General features: G+C 42.6%; 1 protein-coding gene across 1 annotated transcript; it reads right to left on the reverse strand.

Annotated features, from left to right (window-relative positions):
* Positions 1-24,451, reverse strand: gng12b (guanine nucleotide binding protein (G protein), gamma 12b). Its single transcript, XM_084010656.1, has 4 exons — positions 24,292-24,451; positions 19,409-19,472; positions 2,286-2,399; positions 1-2,197 (listed from the first exon to the last, which is right to left on the reverse strand). Exons 3-4 carry the CDS (start codon positions 2,376-2,378, stop codon positions 2,072-2,074), a joined length of 219 nt encoding a protein of 72 aa, XP_083866782.1. The 5' UTR covers positions 2,379-2,399; positions 19,409-19,472; positions 24,292-24,451; the 3' UTR covers positions 1-2,071.
* Between the last annotated feature and the right edge of the window lie 679 nt (positions 24,452-25,130).

Genomic DNA, 25,130 nt, shown 5'->3' on the forward strand with positions numbered 1-25,130 from the left:
AGAGAGAGAGAGAGAGAGAGAGAGAGAGAGAGAGAGAAAATCCACCTCTGGTATTAAAACTTCACAATTAAGATTTCACAATCATCATATATAATAGCTTTGCAAATTAGAAGTCGGCCTGGTAACAAGAATATAACCATCTCAGGGAACAAGAACAGAAAAAAATCTGTGTCCATTAAAAAAAAAAATGACAATGAATCCCCAAAGTGTGGATCTGCACTGTGAATGAACTATACTTCATCTTAGCATTGGCAAAAGCATTTCTCAATCTCTTAAAAATAAAAATCCAATCAACATTCGAGGGAATTGTTTGTCTCTGGGATGGTTTAATTATACGTGTCAGGACAATTTGATTGCTCTGTCCATGCTAAAACAGAGTTGGGAATAATTGAATGGCCAACTCTTAAAGCTATTATGATTGTGACTAAATGACTTCTCTTTGTTGTCACGTGATGGACAGTTTGCACGTCCGGTGACGGGATATCATTATATCGGGGGTTCATTATCAGTAGCACACAACCTACAACAACCGTTTCCTGAAGCAAGCCTGATGAAAGTAAAAGGTGAAACCCTAAATCTGATTGGACCAATAATTGGGGGGAGTTTGTTTATGTGCACTATGATAATTAGAGAGTCAGGAACTGTGCCCTCCAAGCTCCTCTCAGGCCACAGTCCCAGACGTCTGTTTGGTCTTTGGTGTAACTACAGCCCCGTCGCCAAGAAAAAAAGTTGCTATGATTGTAAACACGGGATGTAGATATTTTTGCCTTTGGTTAGAGCAAGGAGTATACTGTATAGAGAGATGATTATTGAAAGTTACATTGTTATCTAATCTCTAAGTATGGGAAGGTTAAACAAACATGGGTCTTTCACAAAAACTAAGCCCAAGTGTGAAACAAAAACTCAACATTGACTTCATTTAAAGTTGTAAAGCTTGTATTAAATCTGCGATGGGTGGTTGTTATTTATTGACAGTAGTTACATTACGTTGTTACATTATTTTAATCAAATCAAATCACAATCTTTTTTTTCATGGCCATAATCAAGTAGTTCTATTGCCTAAGGGCGCACTCACACCAGGGCCATTTGATCCGTACCGTGCCTCGGCACGATTGCCCCCCCCACCGGTTTGCACTCACACTGCCCCAGCCCAAACGGGCCTCGACCAGATCGCTTTTTGTGCATACGTCATCATACGACACGCATGGCTTGATGTTGTTTTCAAGGAGCGCCCTCTTAAGTCATCACAAGAGAGAACAACACGGAGAAGATGAAACTTTACTGACACGTCCGTCTGCACATACAGGAGTAAACACTCGGCCTGCATCAGAGCATGTGAGCACAAGCGACAGCGCAAGCGGAGCAGATTTTGGACGGAAACACACAGCGGCATTTTTATTATAAAAGTACTGGTCTGGTTCCGCTCCGGTCCCGCTCACACCATGAGTCTGAGGCACCAAGCCCGACCCAGAATCCCGCGGTGTCCTACACAGTCATCAACAGTATGTTCAGTCATATATCGTCTCGATAGCGGTAGTGAGTGATAATGAGTGGGACTGCCTATCGACTAAAGCCTATGTCATGTCCATATTTGGTCCCTGTGCATGTGCTCGTGGATGGAACGTACCATACTCAAATCCACCTCTTCCAAGCGTGCCGGGCCAAGGCAACGTACCGTTCTTAAGTACGGAACGGAGCATCGCACTGGCCAACAATCCGGACTTTAGGCTCAAGCGTACCTGTTGGTGTAGTGTGAGTGCGCCCTAAATCTAACCAATCGTTTCACTATGTTAACCATGTGGCATTGTACATTTCCACAAGCGTGATATGAGATTGACATGTAACGCATTAACAAAACTTAATTTTGTTTCTCATGGTTTGCTGAAATGTGCAATGCCAACATGTTTCAAGTCGAATGTGTTGATAACTGCTATCTGACTGCACGGCAGAGAGGAACACATTCCTTGAACTGCAGCAGGCATGTATAAAGGTAAAGGGAGGTCCAGTGGTCTTAAGATAACTTGTCTTCTTTTCCACATGAGAATCAAAAAGCAAGACTTCAGGTGTTCTCCTACAAAACAGTGCAAGGCTTCTTGTCCTTGAAAGGGTTTTCTGATGCGGCAATGCCCATGAGCAACGGGTCATGCTTGGCGTGTTCTCCACAGTATCGCATCAGGTCTGACGAAGCCTTGGACACCTGCAAAGGAATCAGTCCACACACTCATCTACCGTGACATAAAGAAAGTAAAAGCAGGGCACTCAGAGTGGTGTGAATATAAAGGCACCTTTATCCTCTCGATGCTGGCCTCCATCCTCAGCTGCTGCACCGTCCGCCTGGCCTGAGCCACGCTGCTGGAGCTGTGCATTTTTGATGACATTGCAGTCTTTGGACAGCTGTACTCAAGCCTGAGTATAAAAAAACAAAAGAATATGCTTAGTGGACATACATTAATTAGTGTGCGGAGATGCAGTTGGTATTAGCACAAAGGAAAACCAGCAGTGTAATACATCTTTTCAAATTAAACCTGGCAACAAGATGTTCCTGTGGGATTAATTTGATCTTATCAGCAACTTTACATAGCATTGATGTTCTTATTGGTGTCATATTGGTTACTAGAAACTGTATCTATTATATCAACCAACCTGTTTTTATCCAGTTCGAAAGCTGTAATTCCTCCAATTTGAATAATGCATCGTACCAGTTCTGCCAAGGTTAGTGGTACATACAGGATATCTAATGTTAAGTAAATATTTAAACATACTGTATATAGCAGTTATTCAATATTTATGAGAGAAGAGATGTGAGCTAGTTTGGAAGCTTTAAAGGTAGAGCTTTACATGAACCTGAATGTCATGAGAAGATTATTTCTTCTCGTCGCTGAAGATGTCCATTCATGAGTAAATGTGTTGTTGGCAATGAAGCTTAATGCCTTGTGAACTGCTTGAATGAGAGCCTAGGAATACAAAATTGACATTAAACTGGATGTTAAAGTACTGATCGGGAAGAATAGTGTTATTTAAGTATAATGTAAATAGTTGTGGGCCCAAGGATAAACCCCTGTGGCATCCCATAACTAATTCCAATGGGGCTTGATTTGGCACCACTAACCACAACAGTCATCAACATCTGTATTGGTAGAACCATGGCAGTGTATTTCCATGTGTAACTTCAACAAGACTAAAGGCTGGATTATGCTTCCGCGTCGACACAACGCAAGGGGGCTTGCGGACCCCTTGCGTCCTTGCGGACCCCCCTTACGTCAACGCAAGGGCCTGACGTGTACCTCCCAAAAATCCTCGACGCGCGTCGAGGCGACGCAACAGCAACGCAACACCAACGCAGCGGCATCGGCTGTGATTGGTCCGCTAACTACATCCGCTGGAGACCGCTATCCGGTTTCCACTCATAAACACCGCCATTTAAACTTTTAAAAGGCTACTTTTATTGTTTTCACCTCGTTTTATTGTTTGCACCTTCTCGCTTTTGCACAAAGAAATAAAACACTAAGTTCTGAAAAATTGTGGATGTTTAAAGCCGGAAAGTAAACAAATACGCTATAACGAAGCTTACGATGATATACGCCAAGAGTCTCGGTCGGTCGGTCAGTCTTTACAAAAAACATAGCGCCCTTTCCCGGTGTGGCATTGAATTGCATTTCGACACGTAAACCCAACGCAGAACCATCACGGTCTCCAAGCAACTGCGTGGCCGTTGCGTTGCCGTTGCGTTATCACTACGCGGAAGCATAATCAAGCCTTAAGAGTCTATACAGCCCTCAATGCAGCTCTGAAGCATTTTGGCACAGTGGTGATTTGAGCTTAATGCTCATGTTAGCATCAGCATGCTAACATGTTCACAGTGACAATTCTAGCATGGTGATGTTTAGCAGAAATGTTTACTATTGTCACTGCTTCATCATGTGTGTCAGCATTCTATCATTAGCTAATTAATAGGTAAAGTACAGCTGACAGAATAGCTGATGGGTATTAGAGTATTGGATAAAACAAACATCTGACAAGATGATGGTATAACATCAAAAGTTAGAGCATCACCGAATTAATCATTCTGTGGGGGACAGTTAGTGCCGATTATCTATAATCTAATAATTTCACAGTGTAAGTGAAAACGTTGACCAGCTGGCGATGATAGAGGAAAAGTCAGGGGATCCTTTCCCCCCCCAATAGGACTATCCACTGGGTACCTTGAATTACTTTACAACATTTCATGGCAAACATCTAATGTTTGTTAGACATTTCAGTTTTGATCAAAATAGCTGAGAAGCTGCTTCTTAGGTTACAGCACTCATTTTAATGAATGACCAACTTGTTCCTGCACAACATCTATAGCTGCGAGCAACTTCCCAGAACTGAAAGACAGTTGACATAATCTGGAATTGGCTCAATGTGCGTAGAAACTGTGTGGCCCAACCTAACGGGCTACTGTTTCACAATTTCCACTTCCAGGAGACAAGTTTGCTTTTACTGGCTCATTACGTCACTCCCTAAAATACTTGAAGGAAATGCTGTGCAGTTGCAGTTTTCTACCTCATTGTGGCTCAGAGCTCGAAGGGGAAGCCGACTCATTATTTCCTGAAGTGCTTTCTGCAGAAATAAAATGTCTTCTTCTAAAAATAAGGATCACCATGTGTTGAATTTACAGTACATAATGCCGTCGATCACTACATGACAATTTCTCTGTGTGCCCAACGACTGTTCAGCAATGATAACTTGTTCCTGGAACAAAAAAGGCACAGCAGAAAGTGAGTGTGTGGGAACATCATATCTGATATGTGTTGTGGTAAATGTTTGCTCTGTGCTTTTGTGCTTTTGTGCAGGATATAAAGCAGAGGGGGACACGCTGAAATTGAAGGCGGATGAAACATGGACTACAGACGCGAGACAAGACCATGCATCCCTCAAATCCCCCCCACCCACTGCCTTCCGCTTCCTACACAGGAAGCAGTATCGCCAGATACCCTCTAAAGCATAAATGATTAAATATGGGAAGCAGGCTATCAAAATAGACGCTGCACACATGGGCCAGTACCCAAGGAAACAGAAACCATAGCTGCTGAGTGACTATTGCAGCTTTCCTATAGAATGCATGACATCAAAACCTCAATTGTACTTTTTTTTTTACTGTCAGTCTAAACAACCTTTCTTGACCTGTGCACTCATTGTTCCAGGAGGCCTCACACTCTATGCGGAGGCTTTCTTGTCGACACAGCTGTAGTGTCTAAGCCCTCAGCTGCACCAGCTTGACGTGAGTGAACACAGGAACAGGCAGAGCTGCGTCACAGGGGGGCTGGTCCTAACCACCCCAACGTCTGCAGGACTCTGTGTGACGCCAGCGTCTATTATAGGGCTCTATACTTTCCCTAATTTGCTGTAAAAGACATAAACAAGTGTTTTCTGTTTTACTGCTCCATTATTGTGTGGTTGTACTTTTGCCTTGAAAGTGGCACTAATGTAGACTAACCTGGCAGCACGTGATCATGGCTGACATACGCTCCAATTTTATGTTTTCAACAGTGCAGAGATGAAATTCATGTTATCAATTTGAATCATTTTTTGCCTTTGATCTCTGTGTCCTCCCTTTGAACTCTTCAAAATAATTGTGTACTCGTCTTCTCCAAAAATGTAATCACAATGCAATGTGAGCGAAGACTTGTGCATTCATCTACACCTGCTGTTTGGTAACTGGATGATACAAGTTGCAGTGAAACAACCCATTTGGCTTTGTGCAAGTATAGCCCTGTAACACTGGTGTCAGGTTGTCATAAATATGCACGTTTATATGTTCATGTTGCAACTTTAGTTGTCAGATAAGTAAAAAAGTTTATTGATAGAAAGTTGCCACACCAGCAGGAGTCAAAGAAACTGGGAACTAGTTCTAGAGGAGACTCTTCTCCTCAGGCCGGAGTCACCAGATGTGGCATGTCACAAGACTTGCATCAGGATGGCTCATCCCCTGTAGCCACACACAGGATCTGCTGTGCAGCTCTTCTGAAGCAGCGGTCTGATCAAGTGAACCTCAAATGTGCAGCCTTTACAGCAACCCTGCTGGTTTACAGGGATCTTAAGAGTGTGCACACAGACTTTCTAGATCTAACGGGCCTGTGAACTTTCAGCTGCTGAATTTATATATATATATATAAATTAGTAACTTTGCTCATTCTGTAAAGCAAACCGTTACATTAAAAAAAATCAGATACCATTTTTTTTTTTTACATATGTGAATAGTTAACATGATCTCAATATTTAATTGTTAAATATCACAGTTGTTGTTAATACCAGTAAATTGTGACACCCTTAATTGAAAAATATCTTCCTGTGCTGTGGAATAATTGGTTACGAATTAAAAGGAATGTTTTGAGTAAGATGCTTAGTGGCTTATTGCTGACAGTACAATGAGGAGATTTATACCACTCTCATGTCTGTAACCTAAATTTGAGTCAACGTCCAGTTAGCTTAGCTTAGCATAAAGACTGGAAGCAGGTGGAAACAGCTGACCTGGCTTTTCACAAAGGTGAAATAAATAAATCTGCCTACCAGCAGCTCTAACGCTCACTAATTAACATGTTATATCTTTAAGATGTCTTTACATCCTTACAATGAAACTTAAAGTGATGAGTCAGGCTAGCTGTTTCGAAGCTAAGCTAAGGTGGTGTCAATCTTTTCCTCAAACTCTCAGCAAGAAATCAAATTTCCCAAGCTTTCGTTTCATTCCTGAAAAACCACAAACAAACTCTTCAGTGAACACTTTAGCTTGTAGCAGAACACACATGCAAAATGTGAAGCTGCATAAGGAAAGCACATTTTAAACTGTCGCCTAATTTCCATTTAATTTTATTTTGGAACCAAGACCTCAGTCAAACAAATGCATGTGTGAAAAGAGTCTTGATTCCAGTAAAACAAACATCAACAAACAGGGAAATGTGCGACTTCAGGGCGTGTACAACTCTGTATGCTGAGCCTTTCAAATCCCTCTAGCCAAAAGAATGTCTGCAATGCCTTCAGCTGTGGTGCGCCCGTCTGCATCCAGCATGTGTACTTATGTGTGGTAAATGTAATGATGTGGCACACTCAAAGCATCGACAGAAGGATATTTGAAGTTGCAGCAGAGTGACTTCTTTGATGTGGCTGTGGGGCTTTACACAGGTGGGCTCCCACTGAGCCGACAGAGAGGTTCTGCAGAGTTTATGACAGCAGCTTTTGCCCTGTGAGTCAGATTGTGTTGCAACTGCTCTGATCTGTTGCCCCAACAAATACACAAATAGGTGACTCACATGGGCAGCACCAGAACAGGGCTAAATCCGCACTGTGGGACAAGACTCAAACTAATGCAAAGTGTATTAGTGTATTGTTTACTAGGTGATATTGCCAAGATTTTTCTCATTGCGATATACATGAGAACATTACATATATTTGTAAAGAAACATATCAAATCATGCAAAATATGATTGAAACTGAAATGTTTAACTGATAAAGTTGATAGACGGAAAAATGTATTAAAATTACAATGTCGTAGACTTCACCCCCTGCTGGCCATTGGAAATAATTCAGTCTGAAGGCACTTTTCATACCCAGAGGGTGCCACCTGGTCCATACTGGTCCTGAAGAGATCCTTTGGAGGACAAAAATGCATAATAAACTCTGGCCAAAGCCTTGTGATTTTAGCAACCTTCAGTTTAGCTGTTGTTGAAACTTAGAAAACCCTTTACAACCAATACAGAAAATGATGTAAACGTTGGCATTTGAGTAACGTTTTATGTACATATTTTGTGCTAATTGTTGAACCTGTGTGTTGCTGCTGCTCTTGGCCAGGTCTCCATTGTAAAAGTGATATAAAGATATAGATATAAAACAGAGTTGGAAAACAAATGCAATGACCATGTTCCACTATTATTATCTAATATATCTCCTCATCAATGAAAACATAAACTTTGAGAACTAATCCCCTGCATTTATCTCATTTTCCGTGTAATAAAAGACAATAGCCATCATGGTGTAATTTGCTCACAGATTACAGAGGTGTTACTCGGTGTCTGATAAACAGAAGGCAGGAGGGACGCTGCGGCCTCAATGATTAGTTATCAGCTGTTCCAAAAATGTTGGCCCATGGGACACCAAGCAGCTCTACTATCTGAGCAGTTACACTACTAAACTGCCTGGCAACAACACCGACAGGCTCCAGAGCTCGTTCCCGCACGGGGCTGGGATCTGTGGCTGCCTCCGCAATAAGCTCTGAGGCTGAAGCCCATTTGAGAGGCACGGTGACAATGCAGACGGGCTATCAGCGTTGTGCCACGCTCATGATTGCTGCTTGGCATTGTGTAGAACAGAGGCACCGGGACGAGAGTCCAGGGCTTTTACAAGTTTAACTGCGCCCTCATGAGTGCTAATCTCAGACGGCTTGATGCTATCTGGGAGCCAGACAGCCCAGTCAGGCGTGCAGAGGAAAAAGACAGAGGCCTCCCAAAAGAGAAACAAAACACACAGTATCTTCTGAGTTTGGTCGAGACAAACCGTATGACTAACGCTGTAGCATTCCAATCTGCATAAACACCATCGATTATTGGTAGTGAAAGGCGTCGTGGGTGCCGTCACAAAAGCTTTGAAGATCTCGCGTGTGAAGTCAGCAGACATTAAAAGAAACCCAGGAGGCGTTGCTGTTTGTGCCACAGAATGAAAAAGGAGGCGAAGGTTCCAAGCTGTTGAGTCACGGCTCGCGAGTTTCTCTCTGCTGTACACCTTCGCCTGAGCTCTGCAGCGGCATGCAACACCTTTGCCAAGGGTGAGGTCAGCCGCGGGACAACAGATTCTCACTCCAGTTTCTGTCATCCTGTCCTTTCTTCCCACCTGGGCCCCATGTGCAGAAAAGCAGGTTCCTTTGAGTGTGTGTTTGTGTGTGTGTGTGTGTGTGTGTGTGTGTGTGTGTGTGTGTGTGTTTGTGTGCATGTCTGGTCACACAACCTGCAGACAGTTGCAGTCGTTTAAAAAGTTCAAAGCTTTGAGTAATGTGCTTGTGATTCCCTGAGAAATAACGTCCTCTATCTTCACACACAGCCAGCAGAGGTGCAGTGAATAACATCCATGGATTAGGGCTCTCTTTGAACTTTTCTTTAATGTGCCTGGAAGTCAATAGAGACAAGCAGCTAAAAAGCCCCGAACCAGGTGCTTCTCTCTTGGACGGCACATCATCATGCGTGCGTTCATGAGTTTCTTCCCTGATCCGCTTTGATTGTTTTCCAAATAAAGAAAGACCTGTAGGTGTTGCTTCGCTTTGATTTGATCTGATTCACACACAGAGGAGAAATAAAAAAGCTGACGCACAAAGAAAACACTGCTGCTGGAGCTAAATCTGGAAGGATGGATGCACCGCAATAGCCACCATTCAGCTGCTTGTATTAATGAAGAAGTGCTGCCGTACAGATGAATGTGGTAGGGGGTGATCATGCAACACTCACTTTAAATGTCTCAACAAATATTGCGATGCATTGCCACGAAACGCATTGCACAGATCCAGGTCGCCCCTCACGGTTAACTGTTGTAACTTTGGGGATTTCATGACTTTTCATGATCCTTTTTATCTGTTTACTTCAATTAAATCAGAACAAAATAGTTGGTTTTGGGTTCATACCGCTGTAGTAAACCAGCCGATGTGTGCCTTGCTATTCACAGTGAATACAGCTTGGTAAAATTGATGAGCACCTCTGGGTCACGCGTTCGATTACCCGGTGTATCTGGGACTTCCACAACATGTTCCAAGCAGCAACAGTGGTTATGTCAGCCATGATTGATGAAACATTGAACCCGAGATTCTTAACTGACCGTCATAGCAACACCACACGGAAATGCCGTGACATCATCTTCCCCCGGCACAAAAACAGTGTGTCTCGTTGGATCCTTTTCCCAACAGATGATTGCACTACTTGTTAACTCACCATGGTGTGGTTTTGTGGGCTGCTATTTAAAAAAAGAAATATGAGAAAATAGGATCAAACTCAACTTTGGCTAATTTCAAATGGATGTTGGCATGCACCCTATATTTTACCCTTCTTGACGCTTGTTCAAAATATGGTAACTTGCTTGGGGGGAGGGGGGCTGTGGTGTTATTACTGTCTTTTTCCAGACTGTATTATCTTCACTTATAACTCTGCTGTCATCGCTACAAATCCTCTGAAGACAAGAAACTGCCTCGGCTCCAGTGGAATGGTGCACAAGGCTCCGAGAAAGAGCCCTCAGGGCCCAGCCGAGTGTAGCAGTTAATGAACCCTTACTCAGCCCTGTCTGCCCGCTGATCTGGCGCTGTGTGAGCCGGCGCGCCGCCTGTCTTTGCCTTATCTTGCTGTACACAGTCACTCAAAGACAATAGAGTCACACAGAGCGGCTGCGTGAACAGAGAGCTCAAGAACCGCCTTTGTGTTTTGGTGTCAGGTAAAAAGTCGCAAATTTGATGAATCCTGCATTGTATCCTCTCTTGAGTGAGTGAGTGTGTGTGTGGGTGTGTGTGTGTGTGTGTGTTGAGTACAGCTGCAAATGCTTTGTGTGCAAGGTGGGCCAGGCTGCTATTTCCTGCTGAGTGGGAGAGAGATTTTTATACCATTGATATATCTGCACAAATGCACTGGGCTGTCTCCACCCTATCATGGGAGAAAAACTCCCACCACCAAAAAAAAAAAAAAAACACACGCTCTCAGGCTCGCTTTCTGCATTCGCCGAAATCCCCCAAGGAGGGAAAAGTGAGCAGGAAGAAAAAAAGAGCCCACTCTCTCCCACCAATACTTCCTGGAGCCCGGGGCAGTCCTGGATCTGCACAGGTCTCCCCGACAACTGAGCTTTGTCTAGACAGAAACCAATGCTCCACTCAGCGGATAGGAATTCAGTAAACCCACAGTCCCTCATTCTCACACCACCTTTAGCCTGCCGCTCTCACATGGCACCAAACAACCAAGTCACAGCTCTCATTGTTACCATAATCCAGCAGTGTTACACTCCGACCACCCCCGTCATTCATGAAAATAACTGAAAATAGTGCATTTTGCTAAACAACGTGCACCCTTGTGCATGAGAATCAGCCTTTTTTCTTCTCTTTTTTTAACTTCTAACTACATGCAAATATAAAAACAGGCTGCAGAAACAGGCTTTAACTGCAAAACGAGCTGATCACGTTCTGCCTGCTTCATGTCAGGCTTCAAAACGGGTAATATGGGATGCAAAGAGTGCTGCGTGAAGGGCAGGGAGAACTGAATGACATGTCATTCCAAGAAGCCTTTTCTTTTTCTTTTTTTACACGGACCATTGCATAAGTATAAACAGCAGAAACTTCCTCCCAGGCCTTACAGTTACATAGAAAGATAGGTTACTATCACCAAGCCCTTTCACCTTTTCCCCACTCCAACATGCCTAAGTAACAAACACACAGGCATCATTTTACATGCATGCTAACGCTTCTTTGTGTTCACTCTTTTGTTGATTCTGTCTCATGGGAAGGTTTATTCAGCATCATACCGACTGCTGGGTGTAAGGTTTTCCTACACATACTAGTACTGTTACATAAATATATATAAAAGGTTACTTCCTCTCACTCTTCATATAGTCAGCCATTCATCACTCAAACATTAGCCCTTTCTTCAGCCTCTCATAGTGCTTTAGACATATCTTCATTTTCCAGTAAGTAAATGAAAGGTTCCCTTTTACTCTTGAAGACATCTCCCTGAGCCACTGACCAAAGCAGTGCCTCCTTATGGTTTTCCATAATTAAGCCATGGGACAGTTATCATGGAGGAAGCACACATTAATTCAAACTTTCTAATTTTGGGGGATGAAAGGATTGGTTGAATAAATTCCCAATATAAACAACTTAGGGTTTAAAGGCATTTTAATGCTTATCATCCTACCCATCCTAGTACTACTACACACTTGAGGTAAAGTTCAAACCTTACAAGATCTCATCTTTGCATAGATATGAGTGGTCACTGCCTTTTTTTATCATTATTGCTTGAAGAAAATGGAGACATCCAAAATTTGGCTGGTGGATAAATTAATTAACTTATTGACACTTCAATGTCAAAAGGCAACATGAGGCAATGTGTTCCAGTTTCTATATTTAGATAAGATGGATGCATGCAAGACACTGATATAGCAAATATAAATTAAACAAATTAAAAAGTATCTAGGGTGGTAAACTTGCAGGATGCAAATACTGACTACAACAACAGAAATGCTAGTTGGAAAAAGAAAGTAGCCTTGCAGTTTGCCAAGTAACAGTGGCTAATCAGCACTGAGGGAAGGTGGTGGTAGGTGATAGTGAGGCTTCTTTACGGCACCACCTGACTGCTTATCATGACAAACAAAAGACAGAGAGAGAGAGAGAGAGAGAGAGAGAGAGAGAGAGAGAGAGAGAGAGAGAGAGAGAGAGAGAGAGAGAGAGAGAGAGAGAATAAGGGGAGGGCTGGGAAAAAAAACACAGCCTCCTGACCTCAGTAACAGAATGACTCCCCCCCCCCACCATCCCTTCTCCTTCCTGTGAACTTTGGAGCACCCCAGAGCTGAGTGAGCACTAAACTGCACATAATGAGCAGCCGTGGGGGGAGGCAAAGTGGAGGGCTTCGACGGAAGAGCCGCTGGGGTGGACACCAAGTCCAGAGTGTCCTTTTAGGGAGGCTCTGCAAGTCACTGCAACGTCTCCCTTTCTGGAGCCACCTGTTTACAAAGCCTGCAGTCATGACGCATGAGTGATCTGCCCTTTCGTACCTACGCCATATTACCAGAGAGTGTGCATACATAGTGTGATTCAGGGCAATGAAACATATTAACCGAGAAAGAATCCCAAGCATGCACCTCACCCAGGTCGGAACAAAGGTCACTGCAGGGAGACTTCCCGTTTTTAGAGTGAGCACACGGAAACAGGTTCATGTGTTCTTCTGCTGAATTGAATCATTAATTTCAGATATTTGGACAGTGCATGCATTTCATAATTGCTTTCTTTTTAGGGGCATCACTGTGGATTTAGTTTCAGAATTTTGCTGGAAATGCACATTCAACTGGTTTGGTTTCAACAGGTAGGTAATCCTACCTTAGTGGAAGTTGGTGCACCCAAAAACTACTGACAATAAATGTAAGAAATAGTCAATGAAGGGTGATAACATCTACCCATATGTCCTCTCTGCCTCTATTTACCAATGCTTACAAAATTTTCTTAGTGCAAATATCTCTCTCTTTGGCTGCTAGATGCTCCACTATGTTCACCAGCTAGTTGCTAACTATGTTGTGCTGTTGCTGAAAACAGCTGTGAGAGCGGCGAGGGGAAACCAAAACAGTACAGTTGTTGCTGGGTTGCTTCACAATGTGCTGAACCCCGTTGTAAAGCTCTGTAGCCGAAGGTCGCCACAATATCTTGTGCATTGTGATTTGATACGTTGTTATTTAAAAAAATACTGATTATAACTCCTTTATGTAAAATATTTGAGTACTTTAATCATTAGGAATAAGGCGTCATTCACAATGCATCATGGTGAAGCTCTTCAAAATATAGGACCAGATGGAGAATCTGCCTTTCTTGAGGGACTAGTGTGTATGCATGTATTCAGTGTGTGCAAAGACTGATTCACCATTACCAGGGTGTGGCGTTGTTGTACAAAAGCTAAGTGATGTCCTTTCAGCAGACACTGCACAAAAGCACATGTTTACCTCAGGTATGCAGAATGCTCTGCAGTGTGAGTGCCAACATGTGATACTGTTTACATGAAAAAAGGAATTCTGCAGCGTATGAATGCATTTCTGATGCATATGAACTACCACAATGTGGGAAATACAGTAACAGGATTTCTTGCAAGACTGTAATGTCAACATTTTGCAAGAGCCACGTTTTCTGATCTGCTGTGTCATAATGAAAGAATGCTTTTGAATACACACGATCACGTTGCAGTAAAGCCTTTACGTGAGTGGGAGCATTTATACCGCCATGAGGTCACAAAGACCGAGACAATCCGCTCCTTAAAGGTGCGGACACGTGTCGTTTATTTGTAATTTTAACCTGCTTATTAGCCAAAATAAGGACCTCCTCTTCCCAAACCAAAGTTGCTAAAATTAACTCAGTCAGCAATGATCCATGCGACATGATATTCAAACCTAGTCTGGTGCAGTTCAAATGATGTCTGGGCCTTTTTCAGTTGTGCATTTTGGAGCATGATAATGCTGTATTCATTCAAATCGGCGGCCAGGATCTCACAGGGAAAGTATGTGAGTGCCGGTTGCAGCGGTTTGTTTTCAGAACAGTGTAACTCCAATGGAACGCGGCTGCGATGCCGAGCAGCGTACCGCCCTGTTTTGCCCCTAATGAACATCAATCAAAGGCACATTCTTACAGCGGCACAGACCTCCAAGTGTATACTTGCGAGGCAATGCAATTAAAAGCAACTTATTTCTGGACTGGAAAATATTTCCTTTGCCACTGTCTGGTGGAGGAAAATGTTTTGGGAGAGAAAAAAAAATCAAAGCAGGAAAGAGCAGCTTGTAGAAAAGAATCCCAGGCATGCAAACAGAGACTGGGCAGACAGGGTGACATCCTGGACTGCTGCGTGGTCTTCCTCTCTAACTGCCAGACCCGTATGTTTGTTAACTGGAAGCCGACATTCCCTGGACGGCTCCTGCAGCAAAGATCAGGGTGGCTGGAATTCTTGTCTGGCAGACACGTGGGCCGCGGCACAGGAGCGTCTCAAAGTGGACACAGCGGCAGATAAAGCAAGCAGTGTTTACTGTCGGGACCCGGCTGCCATGAGAGCAGACAGTGGCAGACATACTGTTGCTGTGCAGAAGCCCTTTCCTCCGTAGACATCAGCACGTACACTGACAAATGCAGAACTGAAACCAGATTTAAAGTCTGAAGCCAAAATAGCAATTAGTAATATCAGCAAGCTAACACGCTCACAAAGACAACGCCAACATGCTGATCTTTAGTTGGTGTAATGTTTACTTTGTCAACAAATCCCCATTAAACGGTTGGCATGACGTCTTAAGAAAGGTTATATTTTGTTGTTTTCCTAGCAATGTTTATGCAACAAACATGGTTAGGTTAAGGACAATATTGTTGTTAGGGTTAAAATAAATTTGGACGTGACAAATAAGTCAATGAAATGTATGGTTTCACACTGGACATGAACAGCGGTCTCCTGGGTGAAAGTGCAGTGTTGTTAGGACCACGAAATCAAACCTGACCTCCCTATGGAGACTCTTCCTGTCGTGGCTCACGATTACATGGATTACATAACAATAATTTACGTGGGTTATATACTAATCATAGTGCGTTACTCTTTCCTAGGTATAGCTGCGGTCAGTGTACAAGAACAACCAGACCATGTTCAATATGTTTGCATATTAGCAATAATCTCCAGCCGAGGCTGATGGGAATGTCTTTGGTCAGAACTTCATCCAAAGGACCGAAGCTGTGGAGTGGCCAGACATGATGCTAGCATAGCTAAAAACAATACCTGCAAACCCTCCTTGCAATTCCCTTCACAGACAGAGCTGAAATAAGCACCTGGTTGTGGCAGTTGTGTGAGAATCCGAGCCGTGGAAACATGATCTACAGTGACCTAGTTGTTGAGTGGGCCCATAGTATGTCACAAGGAGGCAAAAACGATCCGAAACTGCAGTAATAATTCACCACGCTAATGGTTTTGCGTAGGTACAATGTTGGCAGGGTTGGACATTCTGTTTTCTTCGCACCGGAAACGGTTCCTTTGCTAATAAGCTGCATATTTTATATTAATCTAAAGCATATGTTTTATGGTTTACATTGTACATATGTTCCCAGGTGAACAAGAAAGTAGAATTCATTGGCTGATTAAAGTAGAATTCACAGCTGCACACGAGTGATACTTTCTGTGCCCTGTGGCAAAAAGTTGATGAGGCTGTTGGTCCTACTTCAAAGCCAACATGTGTCTACATTACAGCTGTGCAGATAGGACATGTAATCTCAAGTGGAATCTGCATGCATCCAGGGCTCTATGAGGCCACCCAGTGCACACTGATCCTGGCTCCATCTCCTCATATTAGAGGTGCATGTGCATAAATAACATTAAGAACGTAATTCTCTGGGAGTCGAAGATTTATTTTTAAAAGCAACAAAGACATTGCAGTCCCTGAGAACAGAATAAAGCTGCCTAGGATATCACTGATCAGAACAAAAGGTCTTGGAACACATTCAGGGCTATTTCTTACAGATCAAAGAGGTTTTTTTTTCTTCCACTTCCCTCAAAGAATCGAGGCGGGACATGTGTGGCATGAGGGAAACAATCAGTTTCACATGCAGACTTATGAGCTATTTCCAGCCGCCGGTACACAGTACACCAGCTGGCTTGCTGGTCACGGGTGCAAGTCATCAGAACGGGTGATCAAATGAGTATTAACCACATTACTTCCTGCACAGGGAAGAGCCAGTCCTGCTTCTGCCCATAGCTAACCAATATGAGTAGGAGTGTGTATAGAGCGTGATAAGGGGGGTGCTCAGGAAGCGGACGTAGTGCAACCGAGCAGAAGGGAGGAAGATGCCCATATATGAGCAGATGCTTATGAAACAGGATGGAGTGCATGCCTGAAGAGGCCTGGGATCTCCCTCGGGTGCAACAGTGATGCAGTAAATGTGTAAAACCTCCTCCTACACGTATCAACACACACCCTGGCATACAAAGGGCTCCGGTTGCACCAAGCCCAATCTTTAATTCAACCTCAGTAAACATCCTGAAAACCTGAAACTGTGAGGATCTCGACAATTCGGTGTCAGGGAAATGAATTGTGTGCCACCAAACACATGTTACTGACCTTTGTACACAGAGCAGGTTTCTGTCTCTTCCAGCTGTGCAGAAAAAGTCGATGTCCTGCGGCTAATTAGCAACACACCTGCACGCTGGCAAAAAGAGCCTTTGTTTAACACCTGCATATGATCTGGATAATCATAGAGTAATGTTCATGCAATCAATCATACCTTGTTCTCTCTAAAAGCGGTCTCCAGGAAGCTACTAAAATGTATTTGATGAATAATCTGCTGTTCCTGCCATGTTGTGACTGACCTACAACTAAAGACATTATATTTGATGCTATTCAGCTATCGCATAGTGGTACGATCCTGATGCCCTTATAAATCTGCCACACCCAATCTCCCCCATGGAAAGAAGTTTTATTGTGTTGCACACATACACGGGTATGTGCAGCCTAATATCACCTGCATGAACAACTGCATGTGCTCTTAATTAGCACATGTGAAGTTGTTTAAGACACTTCGATGTGGTGACGAGCCGCTGTGCAAAAAGAAGCGTACAGTACAATACAATCAAGAAAGAGATTACTCCTTAACTCACTGTTCACCAATGCTGTGACCACATAGGGACAAAGACAGAAGATCAATGGATAATATATCAAAGTCAGATATTTGACCAACCATTTAGCACAGAAGGGCAGACTGCGCTATGATGAAGGGTTATATTTAAACTGCCTGATACTGCCATCATGTGGATGAAGTGTGTTATAACAGAGAACAGGAGAGTGAGTCACTTCAGTTGCAGTGCAACCCAGCTGACATCCCTTTCATGCCTAATGAACACAGTCCTGTCGACTTCCGTTTAGAAGATCAATCATGAATGCATCAAACGATAATAAAGCCAGTTCATGGAAATCCATGCTAAAACATACATTTCTCATAAAGCAGCCGATGGATGAACTGTTACCGGTGGAGCTGGACTCTGACAGCCTCCACCCGTCACAAAGGGTTATACTTCACATTTTTGAACGGAGGCTTCAAACATGAAGTTAATGTGCATCTTAGCATAGTTTAATAAAGGTTAACTTTTCTTCATACATGATTAGCATGATACGGTTGTTGTTTATAGTATGGCGTAATTAATGCATTAGACTGTTGCTCTGCTGAAAGCATGCCGTCTCTGCTTAGTTGCCAAGCATTAGCTTAGCACAGCTAGCCGTATCCTATCACACCATTTAAGGGCCACTTTTGCTGAAACTATCCGTGTGCATTCTATCACTCCACATATTGGCTGATTAATCTGATGGATATTGGCTTTTTCCTGTTCAAACCTAATATTATTATACACTGTTGCCCATAAAGTTGGAATATTTTGTTTTCAGACACAATCCTCTGTTTATTCCTGTTTAAATGCATCAGTAATCACATTTGACCAACTTTATGGGCAACCCTGTATGTAAATATCGGTCAACCTCTAGCCCACATCTTAAATCTCTACACGTGGGTGGTTCTTCTCATGGCTAATTAATCCGGACACATGGGACAATAGGATTCTCAGAAACCTGTCTATAGGAGGGCCTTTCATATCGTCCCGTTCCTCTTGAAAAAACCTCCTTATGGACATCACATTGATTCTGTCGAGGCCTTTAAATTCAAACTCCAAATTCATCTTTTAATGCCATTCCTACATATCCTTTGTTTTATCCTGAATAGGTAAACCAGCAGTTTTGAAGATATATATTTGATAAATCACAACTTTGTTTCATGCATGCTATTGAAAACATATACACATGTGAATTACGTCATAAACAAGATCAAATAAATGCTTTCAGGTGAAGAGGTTCCTTCCTCAGTAAACATAATGTTCACTATCTGTATATAAGGCTCAATGTTATAAGCAGGTTATAATTATCAGAACAATACAAACATGCGGAGCATACATTTTTATCATATATGTTTTGATATACAAAACAAAAGCGTGTTAATTCATGTGGCCAGATGGGGGTCAAGTGGTTCATGGAAAATGTCTGAAAATGTGTCCCCTGAAGAATATAGTTGAATAGCCCTGGTCTTTACTGTAATTGTATGATGTTGGTCTATTCTGCAAACACAGCATCTATTGCACATGTCATCTGTTTGTCCTGTCCTAAAAGTTGTATTTTCTTATCCAAAGTGAGTGTCTAAAGAGAGATGGCATCATATGCTGTACAGATTGTAAAGCCCTTTGAGGCAAATTTTTTTTAATGTTTAATGTTGGTCTATAAATACAACTTGACATGTAATGAAAACATTTTTTCCAATATAAGAGATGTATCTTTCAGAACAAGAGAAGAAACTTGTTGGTGGTTTAGTTACCTGCCAGTAGGAATTAAAAATCGACTAGCAATGCCAAAAGGTAAAAGCCTGCTTGCTGCCACTTGCAACAGTAGTGTAAACTCTGTATTCATCAGCAGGGGGCAGTACTTTCCAGACAGTGAATACAGCCTGACTGGAGATATGAAAGACTTGTGGGGAGTGGGGCTGATTAATAATGGATAGAGTGGTGAAACAATGTTTGCAACCTGATCTTTCTCTCAACTACAGTTAAGGCAGCTGGTGACAACTGTTGACTCCAACAGGAGCCGGTCTGCTGACAGAGACACTGACCTGTGTGGAAAGAAGATCTCAAGGAGCATGTATCAGGGTCCCAGTCTGCACCGCCAGCAGAAACCTGAAGAAAAAGAAGAATACTGAAATGACTAACCTATTAATAAATATGTGGAGCTGAAACACATTCAAATTGAGGGGATGGTTATACCTGAACATACTGAATGGGTCTTTAACAAGAGCTGTTACTGTGAAAGCCATGCTGGTCAGCAACTAACCCGGCTGAATTAATATTATAATTCCTTTTTTTTAAAGAAAAAACTATGCCATTTCAATCTAAAGCAAAGCTGTGTATGTTAACAGAACTGGAGCTTTGCAAATTAAATTAATTTTAATCCCAGAGTATATTAGGGCTGTAATATAACTAGAATGATCTGAGAGCAACTGTTGATCTGTTAAAGCAAGGTCTGTTATTGTACAGTGCTGAAATCAAAGATGTTTTATTATCAGCTGTGTTTCCAGTTGCTAAGCAACCTCTTACTTCCTCGTCTAGTTTATGATTTACCGTCCAGTGTCAGTGCAGGGGGGCGGAGAGAAAGAAAGAATATGGCATCGTTTTAACCCATTAGAACCCACACATTTGCTTCACATTTGAATGCAAAATAATTTAATCAGCTAAATTAATTGAGCATCTTATTTTCATTATCTTGTGATAAAAGACATTTCTGTCACAATGATATCAGAATGTAATATAGGACATGTTAATAAAAATATTAATAATTGTTTAATGTGTTGAAAGTAGACTTAAGTAATAAAAAAACAAGAAAATTTCAATTTTTGAAATTAGCAAGTTCTGTCAAATGGGGCTGACATGTAGAGACAGACAGGTAACCAGTCTATCACAGGGCTGACATGTAGAGACAGACAGGTAACCAGTCTATCACAGGGCTGACATGCAGAGACAGACAGGTAACCAGTCTATCACAGGGAGACATGTAGAGACAGACAGGTAACCAGTCTATCACAGGGCTGACATGTAGAGACAGACAGGTAACCAGTCTATGACAGGGCTGACATGTAGAGCCAGACAGGTAACCAGTCTATCACAGGGCTGACATGTAGAGACAGACAGGTAACCAGTCTATCACAGGGCTGACAGAGACAGACAGGTAACCAGTCTATCACAGGGCTGACATGTAGAGACAGACAGGTAACCAGTCTATCACAGGGCTGACATGTAGAGACAGACAGGTATCCAGTCTATCACAGGGCTGACATGTAGAGACAGACAGGTCCATCCTGCATGTCTTTGGACTGTGGGAGGAAGCCGTAGAACCCGGAGAGAACCCACACTTACATGGAGAGAACATGCAAACTCCACACAAAAGGAGCCCGAACTGGGAATTGAACCCTCGACCCTCTCGCTGTGAGGCGACAGTGCTACACCCTACACCACCGTGCAGCCCAGACCCAAATATACGGCACAGAAATAAAATAACTTCACACACCCACTGAGGCACACACATAACCCCGCCAGCCAATTCTACATGAGTGCATAGCTCACCCACAGGAACCAGCTGACTGAGGGAGGACATAAAGAGAGGATAATTAAATATAATGATAGTGGCTTTATGGGACTCATTCCCCTGATGCTGTGCAGATGCACAGAGACCTGGAGCTGCTTTGTGTAATTGTGTCAGTTGAGTGCCATATCATGGGACTGCATAAAGCATGGGTCTATAAATATCCTGCTGCAGCAATATGACAATTCCCATGGTGTCAGTGGGATGGTACAGACGGGACATGCAGGTGGAGCAACGGCTCTTTCTGCTCGACCCCACTTTGAAAGTTATTCAGAAAATTGAGAATTTATGAGCAAACCAAGTGCCCTTAACTCAGAAAGCAACGACAGATCAACGACTGTCAACGATTCTCTGCTAAACCCCGGGGTGCTTTACACCTGGTACATCTCTACGGACCGCCCCAAGGGACTGACAGCAGGAGTAAAGCATCAATAGCAGCTAGTGTGTCTATCTATGGAAGTCTGCTAACATAGGTGAATGTTTTACTCCTTCTTTGCCTCTGACAGGTTTTTTCTTAAAGCAGCTATTCCTCGTATTGTACTCAGCCCACCTGACAGACCCCTGTCAGTGGTTCCCACACCAAGCAGCCCCTAAATCAATATACATTAAGTTTTATTTGATAAGATTTAACTTCTGGCACGTCCAGCTAAAAAGGATGTTGGTTATTAGATGAAAATGTGTCAATTGGAGATAACTCTCACTCACATTGGGCTCACGTCTATAAATTAAATATGTGAATTAAACTGTGAAAAAAACCATGTAACATTTTTCCAAGGACCCCCAGGGACTCCCTCAAATTGTGAGTGTGAACAGATACTTAAACTATCAAAACTCTTCTTGATTCTTTTTTTGTTTATTCACTAATAACTAAAGGGGGAGGATTTAACTGGTTTAACGGTTTAAAGAAACACTACTATCACACATCAAAACGTATATGGCATTGCTCCATCCAGCAACTTTTCAATAAAAAAACAAACAAACATAACATGGTTGGTCACCGATGATGCAAGCTAAACGAGATGTAGCTTGTCCTTCCATCCTGAATACGATTAAATACTTAAACGTTAACCTAATACTTTCAATTTTGAAACGCAAAGTGGTATCTGTGAGGAAAAGTCCCGCCTTCACCACCTGTTGATGAGCAGGGGATGCTTTGTGTGCTAAGAAGCATCACCTGTGTGACACGTCCACTATGACACCGTCATCACTGTGAGACGCTGGGCAGCTCTGGTGTAACAAAGCAGCACAACATATTGTACATATTGCTGTGGAGTAACTGGACGACGACGGGCCGGTCCATTCTCAGGATTCTCTGGAGGTCTTTGTGATCAGTGACGCACAGACCAGCTCCCCAAAGGCCGAGCATGGAATTTGAGTCGAGAGATTAAAGTGAACGTGTGTTTCTTTTGGGGAGGGGGGGGGGGCTCTCTCTTTCTCTCTCTCTTTCTCTGTCTCTCTCTCTCTCTCTCTCAGGTCTGCACCTGTAACCAGGCAACACAGCCAAACCCCACGTCAGCTCAAAAAAAAAACACTCAACTGTCAGAATGAATGTCGCTGAAAAAACAAATCCCCCTAAAGCTGAACAAATCAGGCAGAGAAAAAAATCTGGTATGCATTTCTGTTTTTACCACCTGCTCTATGAAAAACCGTCTCCAAAAATAGTTTCATCAACAACAGCAACGGCTGTAAATGCAGCAGGTGTAAAAATATAATAGTGTCTAGATGTATAATATGGTCTTTTAGCAGCCCTCGGTTTTGGTTAGGTTTTAAATTAACTGCACTATTGTCAAATTAACAAAACAAGGTCAAGGTATGAACACACAGTTGAGACCAATGTTTAATAGCCAAAGTGACTCAAATAACGGGTTGCTTTGTTCAGAAAGAGAAGTACTTAACTGCATGCAAGATTAATCTGACCTTTCATTATTTTATGTAAACCTGAATGGGCAGTTAAATGCTTCATGGACTAGATAACAAAAATACAGTGGATATTGTCCTCCTCCAAACTGCCTACATTGGCCTGATATCAGACAGAACTGTCAACTCAAACTTGGTTTAGTGACCACCAAAGGTCTGGACCCAGGCGAGTCCTATCTGTGTCACAATGACCAGAGAATGTTTACCAACGTGTTTCAGAGGCTACATCCCATATTTTATTTTCTTATAAGTTCTCTATGACATTCGAAGAATTGATGTAGCAGCAAACAGCTATTTGCTATGTAAAGATGTAGTGGATAATGTTTGCTGAGTAGAGCATGATGTCGCTCTCCCTCTGTGTGTGTTGTTGTAATGCGAGCTTCTCTCTGCTTTGTATTTGTAGCCGGTGCCTTTAAGTGTTGGCGCATGTTAGCCCCACTGGCTAGCTAGGGGACCGCTGCACTCATATGGCGGTTAACGTATTGATATTGCAGGTCCAACCATAAACTGTATAACGACACGTCTCCATTTCCCCCAATTGTAAAATAAAAGCCAAAATATCCCAGCTACACGAGAGCTGACATCTTTGCATTTAGCCTTATTTGACACCAGTCTGCGCAGAAGAGACGGAGGTCCCGCCCATAAACCCGCGCGAGCCAATAGGAGCCGAGTAGGACCGCAACTCGTCAGCTGAGAGCCACCTAACTGCTACATTAGCACCAAGCTAACTGTTTGGCAAGAAAGACACAAACATTACCAAACTATCTCCCAAATTCCAAATTTTGTTCAAACGAACACGTCTTACAGACTCGTGACGGTTAAACAAAATCAAAGTTTCTCCCTCTAACAATTCCCTTCATTCAGAGCAGCTGTCTTGTAGTAGGCTATCAATTTACTAATTAAAACAAACTTATGACAAAAATGAACATTTGGACATTCATCAGCGTAATAAGAAACTACCTAAAATGACAGAAAATGTTTTTTATTTTGACTTTTTACTTTAGTCCATGGTGGGGTGGCGATGTCGTCCATCCTTATGTCGTCTATGGGACCAACCACGAGTCCAAACCTCCACATGCTCCATTTACATCAACATGAGATACAGACTGGTGTTTCCATGTATGACCCTAACGTTTGAGTTCTTATTGGGACTTTGTAGTTCAAAGAAAGCTGTGAAGCAACATAACAACCGATGCGCATGGAGAAATGTCCCCATTTATCTAGCAGCATACCTATTTGTAAAAACTGCCCAACCTCCTCTTTTGTTCCTCATTAATTTGTCACTTATTCTGCTTGAAACACCAAACAGAATATAACCTTACACATCCGGATATATTGCAAATCATATAAAGGTGCTGAGAAACATTACATCCATGTGTTGCGTTCTCATAACTTGTCGTAGTCTACCAGCTGGTATTATACAGTCTCGGTGCTCATACTCACCTGTTGGCGTCTCGACGAGTTTTTCGGGTTTGTTTGCTTGTTTTTTTTTTTTCAAAGTCGAACCATAAAATAGAGCGAGTGGTGCTCCTTTCATTAGAAATATGCCCTCAAGCTGTGTCGACTGAAAAGTTCCCCGACGCAGGAAATAAACACTGAGCCCCGTTGCAGCGACAGCAGACACGAAGATCTGCTGCTGGGCTGTCGGACTGGGACGTGTTTGACTCTCCTGTTTGGAAGAGACAACAGCGCCCTCTGGCGGCGGTAGTTATCACAGGCCTACACGCAGAGCTGACGGCTATTACCCATTGATCTGCTGATTATTTTTTCAATTCACTGCAGTGGTGGATGAGGTTCAAGTCATACAAGTAGCAAAACATCAACATCGAAATACTGGAAGTATCAGCTGTGTAGTTAAGATATCACTGTTAGTATATGTTATTATTAAGTGGTATTATTTAAGTGCTAATACCGATGCATGTATGTGCACTTTACTCTAGTAACTGCTCTTATCGGAGTTACTTTTAACCAGGCGACAACCTCTAAAGTGCTTTAAACTTACATTCTCTCTACTGGCCACCAGGGAGCGACTTCTCTGGTTACAAAAAGAAGTCTGATTGCATTGAAGTCTAAGAGAAAATCTATTTCTAGTTTTAAGTCTTCTTCAATCCAGCATGATGTTCATTTAGTAAATCATGGTCCATGTAGAGTCAAATAGACCATAATGCTTTGCCTTGTGATTGACAGGTCGCTACCAATTAGTTAGCCACTAAGATGACTTTAATTCTTCGCTGTGAAGTTTACATTGAATTATGAAGGTAACGTTGCTAACAGCTCCCAAC

The sequence above is a fragment of the Eutrigla gurnardus genome, assembly GCF_963514095.1.
Source record: "Eutrigla gurnardus genome assembly, chromosome: 6".
Lineage (NCBI taxonomy): Eukaryota > Metazoa > Chordata > Actinopteri > Perciformes > Triglidae > Eutrigla > Eutrigla gurnardus.